Source organism: Ascidiella aspersa, chromosome 8 (genome assembly GCF_963924565.1).
Source record: "Ascidiella aspersa chromosome 8, kaAscAspe10.2, whole genome shotgun sequence".
Lineage (NCBI taxonomy): Eukaryota > Metazoa > Chordata > Ascidiacea > Phlebobranchia > Ascidiidae > Ascidiella > Ascidiella aspersa.
Window position 1 is genome coordinate 5,011,038 of NC_139454.1, and position 16,019 is coordinate 5,027,056.

The window sequence follows — 16,019 nt, forward strand, 5'->3', positions numbered from 1 at the left end:
GAAAAACAATTAAAATTTTAATAGAACATTGTATTTAAAGAAGAAGCAACCTCATTTGGGCATCTGTAAGCCTAATTTTGCCCCCCCCCCGTGCTGTGCCTTGGGACATATGTACCCCACCGCACCCCTAGCTTTGCTCTGCCATAGCCTAGGCCTATATTTTGTTTCATAATGGCGACTTATGTTGCACTCTTCAAACACTGCAACACTTTCATTGCACAGCAAACATACTGCTTTCTTGCCGACTTGAGTATAAATACTTGGTCATCCAATCCTTGTTAAATTTGCAACTTTACGTTTCTCGGCAAAATCCCAGGAAAAATATTAATTGTGAATTCTAAATCAAATTTGGGAACACACAATAAAACCTAAAAAGCAAGAACATTTAAAGCAGAAAAATCAATATTACTTTATACCAGTGGTTCTCAACCTTTTTTGCTTACGGACCGGTAAAATTTCAAAACAAATTTCGCGGACCGGTGGACCTTCAAAACTCAAAATCTACCCAAAATGTAATTACGAAAAAAGTATGCAACTTAAAAGCATAAATGGAAACTTTAATTGAATGAGCAATTTGCTACTGTATTTTTGATATTATATGTGTTGTACGTGGTTCTATTAAAGTTTTCCACATAAAACTGGTCTTAAAGTTTAAGACTTGAATGAGTTTGTTCTCCTAAACAATTAGGCACAAAACTTGCAGCATTGTGACGAACAATAAAGTCAAAAGTAGACCATTAACTCTTTGTTGCGTAACAATGTTGCGGATTACGTAACTGGCGAAGTTCTAAATTGACATTTTGAAATTGAGATTTAAAATTGTAATATATTTGGCGGACCGGCAGGAAAGTTGACGCGGACCGGCGGTTGAGAACCACTGCCTTATACTATTAACCCCAACGATCAAATAAAGCCAAATACGCAGTAATACCCGCGACAAAATAAGAACTTAATCGTCTAACTAAGACATAAATCTGTCGGAATAAGTATTTAATTCTTCAGAATAAGGCTTAAATGGCCAAAATAACGCCTGGAACTGTCGTGAGAGGCTATGGGACGATCGGTGGCCATGGATATGGCATCGGCCCTTTTCGGTGTCAAATTTTGAGCGCCTTTTTTTGAAGAGCGCCGTTGTGGCGCCGCTGCTTTGACCCCTGAATGGGTGGGGTTAGAAATTGGTTAGGATAGAAATTATTAGGAAATTAGTAATGTACTTAGGGGTGGGGTTTGGGGTTACGTAAAGTGTTTTATAAGCTTGATTTTGGTCATTAAGGTCTTATTTCGACGGGTTTATGACGATTTAGACGGTATTACGACTATTAGGTATTAATCGTATTTTGGTCTTATTCCGAACTGTGTGCTATTCCGACGTTGATGTTATTTCGATCTTATGGCTGGAGTAGAACGTAAAAATAACTAGCACTCACTATTATTTGACGTAGTAAGCAAGTAGTGGGGGAAGCAGACTGCTGGGCCACATTATCATGTATGACCGGAAACTGTCTGCGGGCCGCTCAAAATCCCATCGCGGGCCTATGGTGCCCGCCCCTGATTTAAGGGTAGGCTACGCAGAAACAGAAAAAAAATTTTACACAGAAAAATACATATACCTGCTATTATACAACTTTCGAATCCAGGACGTCTTAATTACGGACCGTGGACTTTATAATGGCAATGAGAGAGACACATTTATAAAGAAATCGATAAACAGGATTCAAAAAATAATTTCTCGCACACAAGCTGCCAACAGAACGACTAAACTACTTGTGCTTTCCATTCATGTTGTATTAAATTATTATAGAATATATCAGCGCACAGACTGGACCTGAGAAAACTTCGGTATATTGACATTTGCTAAAACTAATTGAATTGCACTTCTCACGTCTCTAGTCAATAGACAACTCATAGACGAGCTAAATGTCTTTGCATTCTACCTTTGCAGCGACAAAGCTGCAGCAAACACAAAACAACTAGCTCTTGTCGATTGCTATTGGCAAGTATTTGTGGAGTCACAGATGTTTAGTTGTAAGGTTTATGTCATTAGCGGTAGGGGAAAAAAATAAATGGAAATAGGTTTTGCTGAAAGGTGAGGGTATGCGCCATTAATAAAACGACCCTTGGAAAACTCTTTTGGAAACCCTTTGGAAAAGAAATCATTTTTTATTGTGTGAAAAATTTCCCAGTTTTATCAAACTTAACTAAACGGAATAATACAAGAAGAACATGTCCTGGGCTTTTTAAAATTTAGAGCAGACTTACACTATCACTATATTGTAAAAAAATAAATTGGTCGATAAAGACAGTCTTTGGTGAGCTACCTATATTGCCCAAGATCGCGAACAGAATAAGTTGAATAAATGTTTGAACTTACAAACTAGATCATATTTAAACCACATCCAAAAAGTCAATCAACGCTAACAGATTTAAAGCAAAAACTTTGTACGGGAATATTCAAGAGCACAAAGTGATTTAGCGCTATCCTGCGGATTATTAATTTATCGTGCTAATCATAAATACATATTTCTGGAGACAGTTAGTAACCATACGTGAAAGTACCTAAAACACATAAAAGGAACTGACGCTTCACTAGAGGAAACTTATACGAAAATGTAAACATGGTGAATCAATTAATCGGTATGTTCCATTTTGAACTAGGCGAAATAAAAGAATTTTCGGGCGGTTAACAAAACAAAAAAAATTAAGAAAATATGTTTAAAACAAACTTTCAATCCAAATAACCAAGACGACATTAAAAAATATTTTTGAATACCTTTATTTGAACAAGGTTGATTCTAAACAGATACATTAATATAAGATTGAGCAAATCGCAGTGTTTAGTATATAAAATATATATAGCTTAATGTAAATTTATGCGCTGTATGATCTAAAACAATATGAACAACGCACAGTGTAATACAGTTAGTTCAAAGCAAACGACACATAACACATCATTTTTATGTACAAATGAATAGTGTTCTCATATTCGAAATGGTAATGCATCGATGGTCCATTGGAGAAATACTATTGACTATTGAGGTTACCTTTAAACCAGGGATGTCCAACCCTGATGTTCACGTGCGGCTCACTACTTATTCTTACTTTCAGTAGCCTTTATTCAAAAATATTGTTTGGACTATTAAAAAAAAACGTGTAGAACGCGCAGTTTTTGATAAAGGCCTAATCTCATATTTTTTCTGAGACTATAATTGAGTTTAATGCCGCATTTTAACAGCCATTGAACGCTTGTGCAGCTATCATTGTTAAGCAAGATGTGTGTTTTTCAAAGGTGTCGTACCATGGCATGATACGGCATGTAAATTCAATTTGTCGCGCTTTCTGACATTCACTTGCATATTTGCGCACAAGTTCACTCTCAAAGAATGGATGTTTATAAGTTGAGTTACTTATGACGCCACCCCTTTAATTTAATGGGTTTTGCGGCCCATCGAAATTTCTAAAGTGGCAATTTGCGGCCAATTTTCATAAAAGGTTGGACATCCCTGCTTTAAACAATACATGCAGTGTATCTACTATGCTCTGTGGTGATATTAGTTAACAATTATAGTCATTTTTAGAGGGGTGCACTTTTACACCGATATGTATAAAAATTAGAAGCAAGCAATGACTTAAAACAAGGATCTTGAAAGGAATTTTTTATTTTCTCCCCGATGCTATATATAGATAACAGCCTTTTTTATTGGTCGTTTTATGTAATTTCTATAATCATTGTAAACATCTTTGTATAACAACTGAAATTTAAGTTACCTAAACAGCTGTGTTTAATAAATGTAAATGTTATACATAAGTTTGTATTAATAGCAATGTTTTTGTATTTTTGCCTATCTGGCAATTTATGGCGCCATTAAAATTCCTCAGGCCTTTATTTTCCGAGTAGAAGTCTGGAAATTGGCGCAAAGAAAATGGCCGTTTTTCCATCTGGCAAGGTCTCGGCCTCCTTCACAATTCCCTGTGTTCGCCACTTCTGTTGCGCGTGACAAACAATGGATCCCCCTTCGATTGTCTGTTTAAAATATACTTTTTATTGTGGTGGTATCAATGGCGAAATAAGCGCTTGGCGAATATGGATTTCTTTTCGATACTGTAAAAGGTCGTATCTTTATGGATTCAAAACCATTGGCAGCGGGTTGTTTGCTGCTGGATCACTGTTCCACAGACGCGAATATTAATGAAAACCTGATTAAAACCAAGGAACACATATTTCGCCTATACTGGCAGCGTAGGAAAGTAATAATAAAATTCATAAAAACTAATACATCAGTTAAAAACATAAGAAAGCAGTATAGATTGATTAAAAGTTATATACTGCTTTCATATATGTTTTTTACTTTACTATAGGAGCTGACGCTGCCAGCGTAGGCGAAATAAATCCTTTAGCAAAATGTTTGTTCCTGGTTTTACTCAGGTTTTTAAACTGTGAGCTTTATTTGTTTGCTCCGATACTGATTTCTAAGATTCGATTTCTTATTTTATTAAATATTTTTGATGAACGTGTTTTTGATTTAGAAAGTAGTGGAAAATAAACAAATTAATCTAATATACTATAATATTGCCACGTTGTGGTTTAAATAAGCCGCAACCGTCTGAAACGCCGTTTCGTTAAAACAATATGTTATTTTTTAGGCTTCTCATTTGTTTTGTGGCCAATTTAATTATTTTGTTTCCAATCGCTATGTCGCAATCTCCTGGAGTGTATTTAGACAAACATTTTAGTTGCGTATTTACCACGAGATTAAACGATAAGCAATGACATCATTGCTGACACGAAATAACATTGAAAAAACATGGATTACAAGTTAAGTTCTATTGTTCGTTTAAATAGCGCAAGATAATTGAAAATCATAACCACTGTAAGCTTGTGACGCTTCGGTGCGACAATGCCTTTTCGGCCTCTGTAGTCTATAGCAGGGTTTCCCAATTTTTTTTGGACCACGGACCACTTCTTGTAAATCTTTTATTTTGCGGACCGCAATACAATTGAAGTTAGGTTACTGAACTTAACAACAAATTTAATAGCAGTATAATTTCACAATTAAATTATCCTTTACCTTCACTTAGTTTCCCAACAAGTAAGATTTACGATCTGGATAGCAAAAGCTTTCGAAATCATTAAGTTGTGAATAACTGCGGCAAATATCTTTGAAAAGGGTACGTACTGTACGATGTGTGACTTTTGTAATTTCTTGTCATATCACCACGGACCACCTGTGCAGTCGTCGTGGTCCACAGTTTGGGAAACCCTGGTCTATAGCCTGTACATTAAACTCTATACATTCGTGTCTACCGGAGATAATTTACCTTTGGCATTACAACTCTTTGCTCGATTATGCCACACTGAATTTCCTGTGTTGGTTTGTAATCGAGGCTTCGAGTAAGCTTCGCCATCTCCGCTTGACTGATCATGGTTAGCGCCACAGCGCCCTTCAGCGGCAAGGGCGGTCCTGTTTGATCTATGAGAGGAAAGTCAATTATTCGCTGAACAGACGCACCGCGGCATCACAAACAAACGCATTTAATAAGATTTTAAAACATTGCTATACTAAAATTTGTTTGAACAATACATGTGTACAAGGTAATTTTTTATTCTGATTTTAAAATTGTTTTAAAAGCAACATTTTAGAACTGACGAAATAGCATTATTTTCGTTCTCCAAACATTTAAAGTAAAAATTTCAGTAATTATGAATCAATCGTGCGAATCTAGAATTTTGACGCGCTATTTATTGCTTTCTTAACGTTTATTACATGCTGAAAATGTTCACAATTTAAATCTTCGTAACCGTAAGCCGAACATCACAAACTGAAACAAAATCCAAACAAAGTCAATAATTTCAAAGTGTTTCAAAGGAACTATATTTATCAAAACTGAAAGCTTCTCAAATTTGTGCCGTTCATTTCGACTTGTAGCCCTTGAAGAAGAGAACCAGATACGAAATTATAAAACGCAAATTTACCAGATATGTTCCACGCCACAACAAAGCACCGTCCTTCGATGACCTTGTTCGTTTGGTCAATGGGTGACGCAGTTGAGCCACTGGACGCCTTGCTGCCGGCTTCCAGACAAGCTGGTTTCACGTATGGCGTTGACACAAATTTGTCCTTTAGAACTAGAACCGCAAGTCCCGAATCACCAGCTTCGCTTACGTTTGCTATCCTAAATCAAAGAATAATATTTTAGTCGTCCTATTAAGCTTCTACGCCGTTTTTCAGGTAATGGAAATAACTAAAAGGGCAAGATGGTTATCGGCATTATTTGTTAAACCGTTCGAAATTACATGCAGCATGCTCGAAGTGTCTTTCAAAATTTTTTTCTAGTTTAGAAAAGTATTTTACCCGGACGCGTCTTTGATTTTCAATAACATTTTATGTACAAAAACTTAAAGATTTAATTTACTCTCCTTAAAAATGATTAATAACGTTTAGGCTTAAATCAGTGTTAAAATTAAGCTGCAACGGCGTCAAGGTAAAAAAAAAAGATACAGATAATACACACTGTACCAAAAATACTTTATTTTTTAACAGGCTATGCATTCGTTTTTTATCAGGCCATTCCACCATATTCTTGCTTGTATTTACACTACGATTTCACTTGCATGTTTGTGCATTATATCGTATTCTCGAGTTTTCTAAGGTTACCTGTTTTAGAAACTCAGTATGACGTAACTTTGTGACGTCATCTTTAAACATTTTCGTGCTTTTCTGTAAGCATATTTCTTATCGTTCCACTAAGAAAATTATTTACTTTTTCTCCTGACTCAAACACAATATACAATATGCAGTTTTCATTCTATTCTTACCGATAAATCTTTTTCACTTTAAGCATTTGCTCTGATGTTTCCTCCGTGTTCGCAACTTGTTTGCCAACGTAAACCACGGCCTTGTAACTGCATAGAAAGAAAATTAAACATAATCTAAAATCTCAAAGTTTTCGTAAACTAAACTATTATGAGTTGGTACACACGATATACGTGAATTACTGTTATCCTAAAAACAACAGCATTGTTTGTTTATTAAAGTCCAATCAGCCTTAAATTAAGTTGTAATTTTGAATTAGGCCAAGCTTGTAAGCTAAACTTTATTTTCCACTTGTTTTCTGTCCTTTAGTTTGTTCGGAAACTCCTAGTATATTGACTTTGTTAGTTAAATTTTTTATGTTTCGATGCCCCATGTTTATTACATTTCATAAGATTAGTAATTAAGATTATGCTTTACCTTAACAAGAAAAACTATCGACAGCTTAGTTGCTAGACTAGAGTATTAAGAAAGCAAAACAAAATTACCTTTTCAAATACCTTACGCATCCCCAGGACGTTAGAATTTTGGTTGACGATATGATAATACCCTGGCAACACATGTCGTAACTCCTTTTGACCGTCAGTTGGTCTTCTGTAATAATGGCAACCGAAGGCCAATATCCCTCGTTTTGACTCCAAATGACCGATTCGGAAGTCTGAAAAAATGTGTTTTTTCGACATTCTTACCTTGTTGAAGCAGAAAACGTGAATTTATCAGCGATAAAATGAATCATAAAGTAGGTTTTTAAAACATTTTTAAGGTTTAACTCATTCTGCAAACCTAAATCATTTGTTACAATCCTAATAATGTTTTGCTAAAACAGTCTGGTAAATCCACCCCAATTTTTTTTTCTCGAAAGTTAGTTTTAATTAAGCATCCATTTAGAGTGCAGGCCAGCTTTTATCAGCTTTTGTTCTTTTAGGATGCACATGTAGAGCGCTTCAAAAAGAAAAGCGAGCGCGCATTTTTTCGGACATACCAGTATTTATCTCGAATTGCTCGCAGTTTTTGTTAAATGGGCTTCATATTTCCATATGTTGAAAGTACTGGGGACCAATGAGCTGAGCCAAAAGGGAAAGTAAAACGTATTTGTTTGGTATTTTAAAATATTTTTTCTTTCGCCATCGACGTGCCTGGTACCCTTCCATGGCGCACCGGTTGGGAAGTGATTCTCAAAACTGTGGCACATCAAAAAGTTTATGCTATATTGTTCATAAATATTATGCTACAAGGTTTATGTATTTGTATTACTTCGAAAAAATACTGTTTTACATGGTTTGAAAAAAAGCCACTTTGTATAAATTCGTCTATTTGTAGTTTTTTGCATAGTTTTTACTTTAATTAAAATGCTTTTAACACGTTTAATATGTTCTTTATAGACGGCAACTATACCAGAACAAAATACGTAGATAGAAACCATACAATAACCTGAAACACTTTGGAATCTGGTGGAGGTCCGGTACAATCTTTTACTTTCGTTTTTTTCTTAGCTTTTTCGTTGTGCAAGTTTTCTGCAAAAACTAATCATTTAATTTCATATTATACAGTAATGGTCTTTACAGAGTATCAGCACCATGTTATTGAAAATTATATAGCAAGTTTCGTATTAAAGAAAGCCGGAATCATGACCACTGAAAACTACGGTTGGACTGAACTTAACCCACAGCTTTTCTTATACTAAGAAAATATGAACACCAGGCTACACCTTTAAGTAACATAGGCTATACTAAAATCTAGTTTTGTTTTTAAATGAGTCCAGAGCAACACGCGTCCGCTTGTAAATGATCGACATCAGCACGGCAAAATAAACGGTAGCGTGTTGCATGTCGCGTACTGTGCTTAATAAATTTGGATACGCTACAGTATTAAAAAAACTAAACTAAAATAATTCGAATTGCTTACAGAAATTAAAGCACGAAATAAATACATCCAAGTATGTGTCCCCATCCTAGGATAAGATTCTACTCCTAAATAATCATTGTTGCGATATTTTAGCATTATAGTTGTTGCGAACATATGTATTTTAAAATAAAAAAGGAGTTGCCCAAAATGCAGTCGTTCTAAGTAGGTAAGAGTTAAAGGTAGTTTGGACCAGACTTGGACAACTAGATAATTCTAGTTAAAAAATTTTAGATTTAGATAAAATAAAAGTAATAATTTTAATTTGAATCAAATTTAAGTCCAAGTCAAAATGGGCATAGCCTATATCGTTTATTTTATAATCGCTTGAAAATGAACAATTTTTAAGTCACCTATGGCGTCGGATGTCCACAGGAACTTGAAGTCCATTAAAGACTTGGCTTTAGTGGCAAAATACACAAGAACGATCGAGCTGCCGGTTCCGCTTACTTTTGTATGAAGCTGCTGGTTGTTTCCACACAACTTCGTTGGGAAGATCTGTCGACCAATGAACACGATTTTTTGTTTTCGCTATTTTTGTCAGATACGTTGCTGTTGGAATAATTTCGGCAGGTGCTTATAAAGTAACACTTAAACATATGTGGGTCACATAGTTTGGTGCAACTATATAATGCATGTTTACAATAAATAAATGTAAGAAGGCCTGTTCAACATTCTGCGTTAGATTTTTTAGATTTTAAATAGCATGAAAATGTTAACTTGTTTTACTACATGACAGCTTTGCTTATCTATTTCTTGCTCGTCGATTGTAATTTTCTAATTCAAACATGTTTTTATGGTTATATTAACGACGGCATGTGCACCGCGAAAAATGTTGTTTAGTACAGTCCTTGATTTATTTTCAGTTGCCATGCCCCCCCTTCCCCCCCCCCCAAAAAAAAACGTTCATAAATATTTTACTTTTAATATTTTTTGTAGCATTTATAAGCAGTACCACAACAGTCGTTCACAGGCATGCCACACATTCAATTACCATTTACTGCAACGTCACAAACGATGTAGTCATTGCTAAATTTGCTACACTTATGAATGTAGTTTTATCATTTTTTTAGTCAATTTCTTTTTGCGTTTTAAATATTTTTTGAATATTGCGTTAAAACTTCAGTTGCTGCTCGAAACGGTTTGCTAGCATATTTATTTGGCGTTGTTAATGGTATCGTTGATTAACGGTGTAAGAAATCAAAGCAGAAATACTTGTACGACAAAATTAACAGTTATACTTTTAGCTTCGACATCAAGACAAAACTGTATTTGTAAAAAAATTAAAACCGTGTAAGGTTAAATGACAGTGCTTATTTCTAGGCCTCGTTACAATTATTTTGTTTCGAACAGCTTTAGAAAGATCTAGGCTTGAGCAGAACTAACCTTTCTGTCAAACGTACTGTCTCCATCAAAAATCTCCACATATGCTTCACGACACCCGTCCGATTCTGGTAGATCGAATTTGTCGAACGAAAAGGAGATTTTCTGTCAAATATAAGAGTAATTAGAGCAGCAATAACCAAAGTATGTGTTGTTGTACACCAATGTGCCACAAGGATTTTGAAGTGAGCCGCTAAGTTAAAAAAAAATATCCTACTTGCACAACTATAAGTGTTGCAAACAAGTCACTTTGAAATGACCTAAGTCCCAGTCAAGTCATTTGCTAAATAACTGAAGTCCAGTCACAGTCCAAATCAAGTCCCAGTCAAGTCATTTTTTAAATAACTGAAGTCCAGTCACAGTCCAAATCAAGTCCCAGTCAAGTCATTTTTTAAATAACTGAAGTCCAGTCACAGTCCAAATCAAGTTCCAGTCAAGTCATTTTTTAAATAACTGAAGTCCAGTCACAGTCCAAATCAAGTTCCAGTCAAGTCATTTTTAAAGCAAGCCATCTCCAAGTCAAATCACTAATATAAAAATAAAACGACAAAATACCGAAATTGGCAAACCCGCCAATTTTGAGCAATTATAAAAATACCATGCAAACAACATGTAGCATTTCAATTGTTGAAGTACAAAACTTGCTCAATTTTATTAAATGATGTTAATGAAAACACTTTTTTGACTTATTGACTTAGGTCCAACTTAAGTCTTTTGTCTAAAAGACTTAGTTAAGTAGAGCTATTTTACCAGAACGTCTTAAGTCAAGTCTAATCATTTAAAAAGAGTGACTTAAGTGCACTTAATAAAAAGTTTGAAAGTCTTTACAACACTGACTACAAACATGCGAGACTTCAATGCGCACCATCCATTGGATTAGATTACTGATAAAATTATATATGTGTATTTACTTCTTTGGCGTGTAGCTAGGGCGATTGTTAATTTTAATTATATTTTTTTGTAAAAAAAGTGTGACTCGATTAATTTACGTTAAGTCAAAAATAGCATTTCGTTCAACGACATTTATTTAACTAAGGATCAAAAGAGATATACCACACGCAAATAAAGAAAATGCTGTCTTATTGATCTATTCTAATTTCTACAAAGTTAAAAAATCAACTTGACAAATATATTAGATACTAGCGTAATACAAACCGTGTTGACAGGGGTCGAAATTAACCATTGGTGCTTAGATCCCAACCACAAGTTTATTGGAGGCTGAATAATAATTCCACTTGGGCCGGTTTCATTGATTTTCGTAACCTCTGCAACAACATAAAAATAACAAGATCTTTTAACACCTTTAACAGATTAGTTTTGATGTATACTTGTCGCTCGTCTAGATATGTCTTTAAAGTTTATCTTTTCACTTTAAAGCTTATAAATCGAAAATATGTACTACCTTCATCTTTTGATTAGTACTAACTTTCATCATTTGGATTATAAATTTCTCCTACCCTAAAAAATATTCCTTTTCAATATCTTATTTTCCTTGTTTTTTATGTCTCAAATGGCATTTACTTGTAATCTTTACATTTTTTAATATAACATGTATTTCGTAAATATTTAAGGTTAACTGACTCGATTACCATTTTAGGTTTTTCACGTTGACCTTTTCGAAACTTAAATATAATATGACTCAAAAGTTGTCTTTCTATAGTCTAACACAGCGATACCGTTTAAACTTTATTATTTTTAGTGTATTCATTATACTCTGTTGCGCGAAGGAAGGGCGTTAGGAACCGAGTTGGTTGGTTGGTTTTTAATCACGCTCCCAACAAACCAGCATAGATTTATTTACAATTTTTGTAAAGTACCTACCCATTGCATTTGTTTGCTCAGTTACGTAATTGAAGCTATAGACAAAAACAGCAAGGCTAAGCAGAATAATAACTTTATAGACAGTCATTCTAGTAGTTGAACGGCGGAAGGCTGCATTCAGTTACTCTACCCGTTCGTCATGAAACTAATCCAAAGCCTTTTTCAGGTAACGCAAGTATGTTGCGCAATTACGCCCAGAGCGCGACCGCTGCGTTCATTCTCCTTATAAGTTTTGTTCCGCTCAATGAAATCATTAACTACTTTTGGCGTCCGCACAAAACTGCAGATGTAGTTTCCTTTACGTTATGTATTAATCTATAATAATTCTCATAGAATCACGGAGATTGATTGGGCTTCAGACAGCTAAGCTTAGAAGGTGCATAATTACGCACATGCATGCGTATGACGATTTTGAACTTATCGTTTTCGGAATACGCATCACATTCGAAGAATTTTTTTATCAACATAATTACGTAAACGAGACAACAGACATGGTCAATAAAAAAACAAAACAGAATTCAACCATTTCAACCGACCAAGTTTTTTCAACTGAAACAATAATAAACCAACAGAACAGATCAAAAACCCTCCATCGGCTAAACAATAAAACCACGAATACGTCGTTAACTTCATGAGTTTAATTTTATAGTTGTTCTTGTCAGTATTTGGTTTAGTATATGCATCTTAGTTTTTTTATCACTTTTAAAAAATTGTGATAGTTGCTGCCTTAATTCAGGCCATTTAAATTTAATTTCAACATCGGATGTTGAATATTCCTTCACTTTTAAACTACACGTGAAATGAAATATATACGGTGGGAAGTCAAGTAAACATTACGCTGTTATGCGTAGTTCAACTATTGTTATACTTATACCAAAACGGTTAAACGTGACATCAAACGACTTTCATCAAAGTCTTCGAACGTCCGTAATCCTTTGCATCAAAATAACCTTGTGATGTTCAAAAATAACCTATTATGTTCAAAGTTGAACTCACGTAAAGAGTAAACAAGTCAGAATTATATTTTGTGGGAAACAATACAAAAATTACGTAATAAGAATATTAAAGCCCATACAGAAGTAGGTATCATTTTGGACATTTCGAATAACTCTTTATTCATTTTCAACATCGAAAATGAATAAAGATGATGTTGAAAATGAATAAAGAGTTATTCGAAACGTCCAAAATGATACCTACTTCTGTATGGGCTTTGATATTCGTATTACGTCTTACTACAACCTCCAACCATTATGCTCCAAAATACAAAAATTAAAATGTCTTACTACCTACGATTTATTCTTATATTAAGGGTGAACATTTCGAAGCCAATGATTACTTTATTACATTATCTCTTTAGTTTCACCATCTAGTGAAGAACGACAATGTTTAGAATGTATGCATGGAAAATATCAAGTTATTTGCGTTGCGCAAGAAGCATTGGAAAGTTGCAAAATGGACATTCTTGGAGCCACTTGTGGCCTGCTGATATAACAACTGATAAACCTAGTGCCTTTCTCTGTGTTCAAAACAATTCCAGTTCTTAGTATCCTGTAAACGAATAAACGCAATAGTTCTTATCACAGCATTGCAATATACACCGTTCTGCTTTTCTTTGCAGTTGCGCAACTAGTCCTTTCAGCGAAACATCACCTTTTCACAAATGCCTATTTCAACAGCGAAACACGAAACGACTGACGCTAACATTATCTTTACCTTTTGTGATTGCTCGATTTTTGTTTAGACACGAACGATGGTGACCCACCGACTTTGCTAGGTCCCGGCCATTTGTCGGCCTTTTGTATTCTATCTTTTCTGAACAGGGTCCCTCTAACAAATCGTAGTTCCAATTAAACAATAAAATTAAAGGACCCGGTCACACAATCAATCTTTTAACGTTTGAATTGGGTGGGAAGTGTACTAAAATCATTGCTGGCCGCATACGTTTTCCTAGTGTATTCGTATCACCTATATTAAAGCAACGCCAATCTTTTCATACAATGTTACATTTTACCATCTCTTTGAAACGACGCTATCACATATTTGATCTTACAATGAAGGCCGGTGTGAAACTATAATCATTCTGTCAAACATGATGTTTTCGAAAAATAATTTATTTAAGCTTTCCGGCAGATCGAAGTTGGCAGCACCCAAAACATTTCCTTTGAGTTAGCAAATTAGAAAGTTAGGAGATATAATGCACTAAACACCGACTCTTTTTGAACCAGGATAGGTTAAGGTTTATCATCTTATTTGTAAATATCTTGTGTGTTTTAATTTGGTTTTAATTTATTTGGCATTCGTTCCAAATAAGTTTGTTCACTGACTGCATTTTTTCAGCAAAGTAACGTATTTCGCAAATTATACCTTCGTTTAAACTGCCCGAAATACGTACTACGGTATTTGTAGGGCGGCAAGTCAAGTGAACAGTTTGTCGTTGTGTGCAGTTTCACGATTGGTTTATTAATAAATACAACGCCTCATAAAACTTTAACTAAACCCTTCAAACTAGCCCCACCAATGCCTTAATACGCTTGAAATTATTTTAATCAGAAGAACCTTGTTGTTTGAAAAAAATAAAACATTTTAGAAGTTTGATTGCATATAGTCGCTACAGTAAGCCCGTCGTGCATTCGTTAAACGAAAACAAAGTATATTTTACGGCAAATAATAGAAATCCAAAAAAATTGATTTCTTACGATTTTTTAAGTTTTTTTACGGTGAACATTTCGAATAGGCAATGATTACTTTGTTTCATAGTCTCTTTCGTTTTTCAACCAGGTAGAACCAAGGGAGATGTTTGCGATATGTACTTTAAAGGTTTTAAATTATTTCCGTTACGCAAGAGGCATTGTAAAGAAACGGATCCCCTTGGAGCTACAGGTGCCAGCCGCAAAACAACATACAAGGTTTCTTTTTTCAGATCACAATAAAAGTCACTTTCTTCACGGTTGCGCAATTGGTTCATGCTATTTGATCGAAATATTACCCTATCACAAAAGCGTATTACAAAAGCGTAACCCGAAACGGCTGACGCTTTCGCTGGCCTTTATCTTTACACTTCTGTACACATGTATTTTTTGTTTTGGCACGAACAAAGAGGACCCCACCGACTTTGCTAGGTCCCTGCTTATTTTTCGACCCTTTGTGTGGGACCTTTTGGTAAACAAGACCCTTTATAAATTTAAAGCGTGAATTTGGTAATTAGTACAGTACAGTGTGAATGAAATGGTGATAAATAATCACAACATTAAGCGAAGTCTATTTCTTTGGGTAACGAGAATCAACTATAGTAAAGTTAACAAATGCAGAAGCAATAAAATTCGAAAAATAGCTGTAAACAAGTTTTTTGTGTTTCTGCGACATATAGTTTGTCAATACCAGTGCCGCCATTTTGCCAACTTATTTAAAATGGAGTCCGTTATTTCAAAAGTCACGATGATTTAAGACTTAACTTAAGTTATTTAGACAAAATATTTTTTATTTACAAAAGTGACGTATGTACTATATGAGTAGGACTATCAACCCAAAGGACGACAATTGTCAAAAAATCATCAGGTTTAAACGGATATCGGTTTCGAAATGAAGGAAATGACAAACTTCAAGTGTTAAGCGTTTTGTTTCTTGTTTGACGTGTTTTTGACATCCAATATGATTAATTTTCGTCAGGATTAATTTAAATTTCGCTACCTTTAGAGTTTTGATTAGTCCAATTGTTAATTTTTAGATTATGAAATAATAGATGGTTAAACATCGTTCTTTATGATTAAACATTTTATGCCTTGCGGTATGTTTAGTGTTTTCTGCTTGTTGGTTTTACACATATAACTGCTAACAATTTTGGCCAGTCGCTCTCATATAAAACAATTGCTTATAGTGCAGTATCACTTGTCAAAAGGGTTTTTGTGGGGCAGTGAACTTAAAACCCTTGCGAATGAAGTCATTGGCTTTTCCATGGTTTTAATGGGATAGCATGCGTTTTTTAATTACCTAATTATATAGGCCGTATGCTAAGACAATTGCTCATTTCTTACTTCACGGTGTTGGTTGAAAATGATTTTTAGCACATATCCTTTATTCTACAGGTAGCTAATGTTTCACAGTTTT

The 16,019-nt window shown here is 34.7% G+C and overlaps 1 protein-coding gene across 1 annotated transcript; it reads right to left on the minus strand.

The window, feature by feature from the left end:
* Nucleotides 1–3,803: 3,803 nt before the first annotated feature.
* On the minus strand, nt 3,804–12,958 carry LOC146135299 (uncharacterized). Its single transcript, XM_083395375.1, has 10 exons — nt 11,916–12,958; nt 11,250–11,359; nt 10,098–10,199; nt 9,065–9,209; nt 8,241–8,323; nt 7,298–7,467; nt 6,815–6,901; nt 5,972–6,171; nt 5,317–5,468; nt 3,804–4,021 (listed from the first exon to the last, which is right to left on the minus strand). Exons 1-10 carry the CDS (start codon nt 12,001–12,003, stop codon nt 3,881–3,883), a joined length of 1,278 nt encoding a protein of 425 aa, XP_083251501.1. The 5' UTR covers nt 12,004–12,958; the 3' UTR covers nt 3,804–3,880.
* Nucleotides 12,959–16,019: the final 3,061 nt, after the last annotated feature.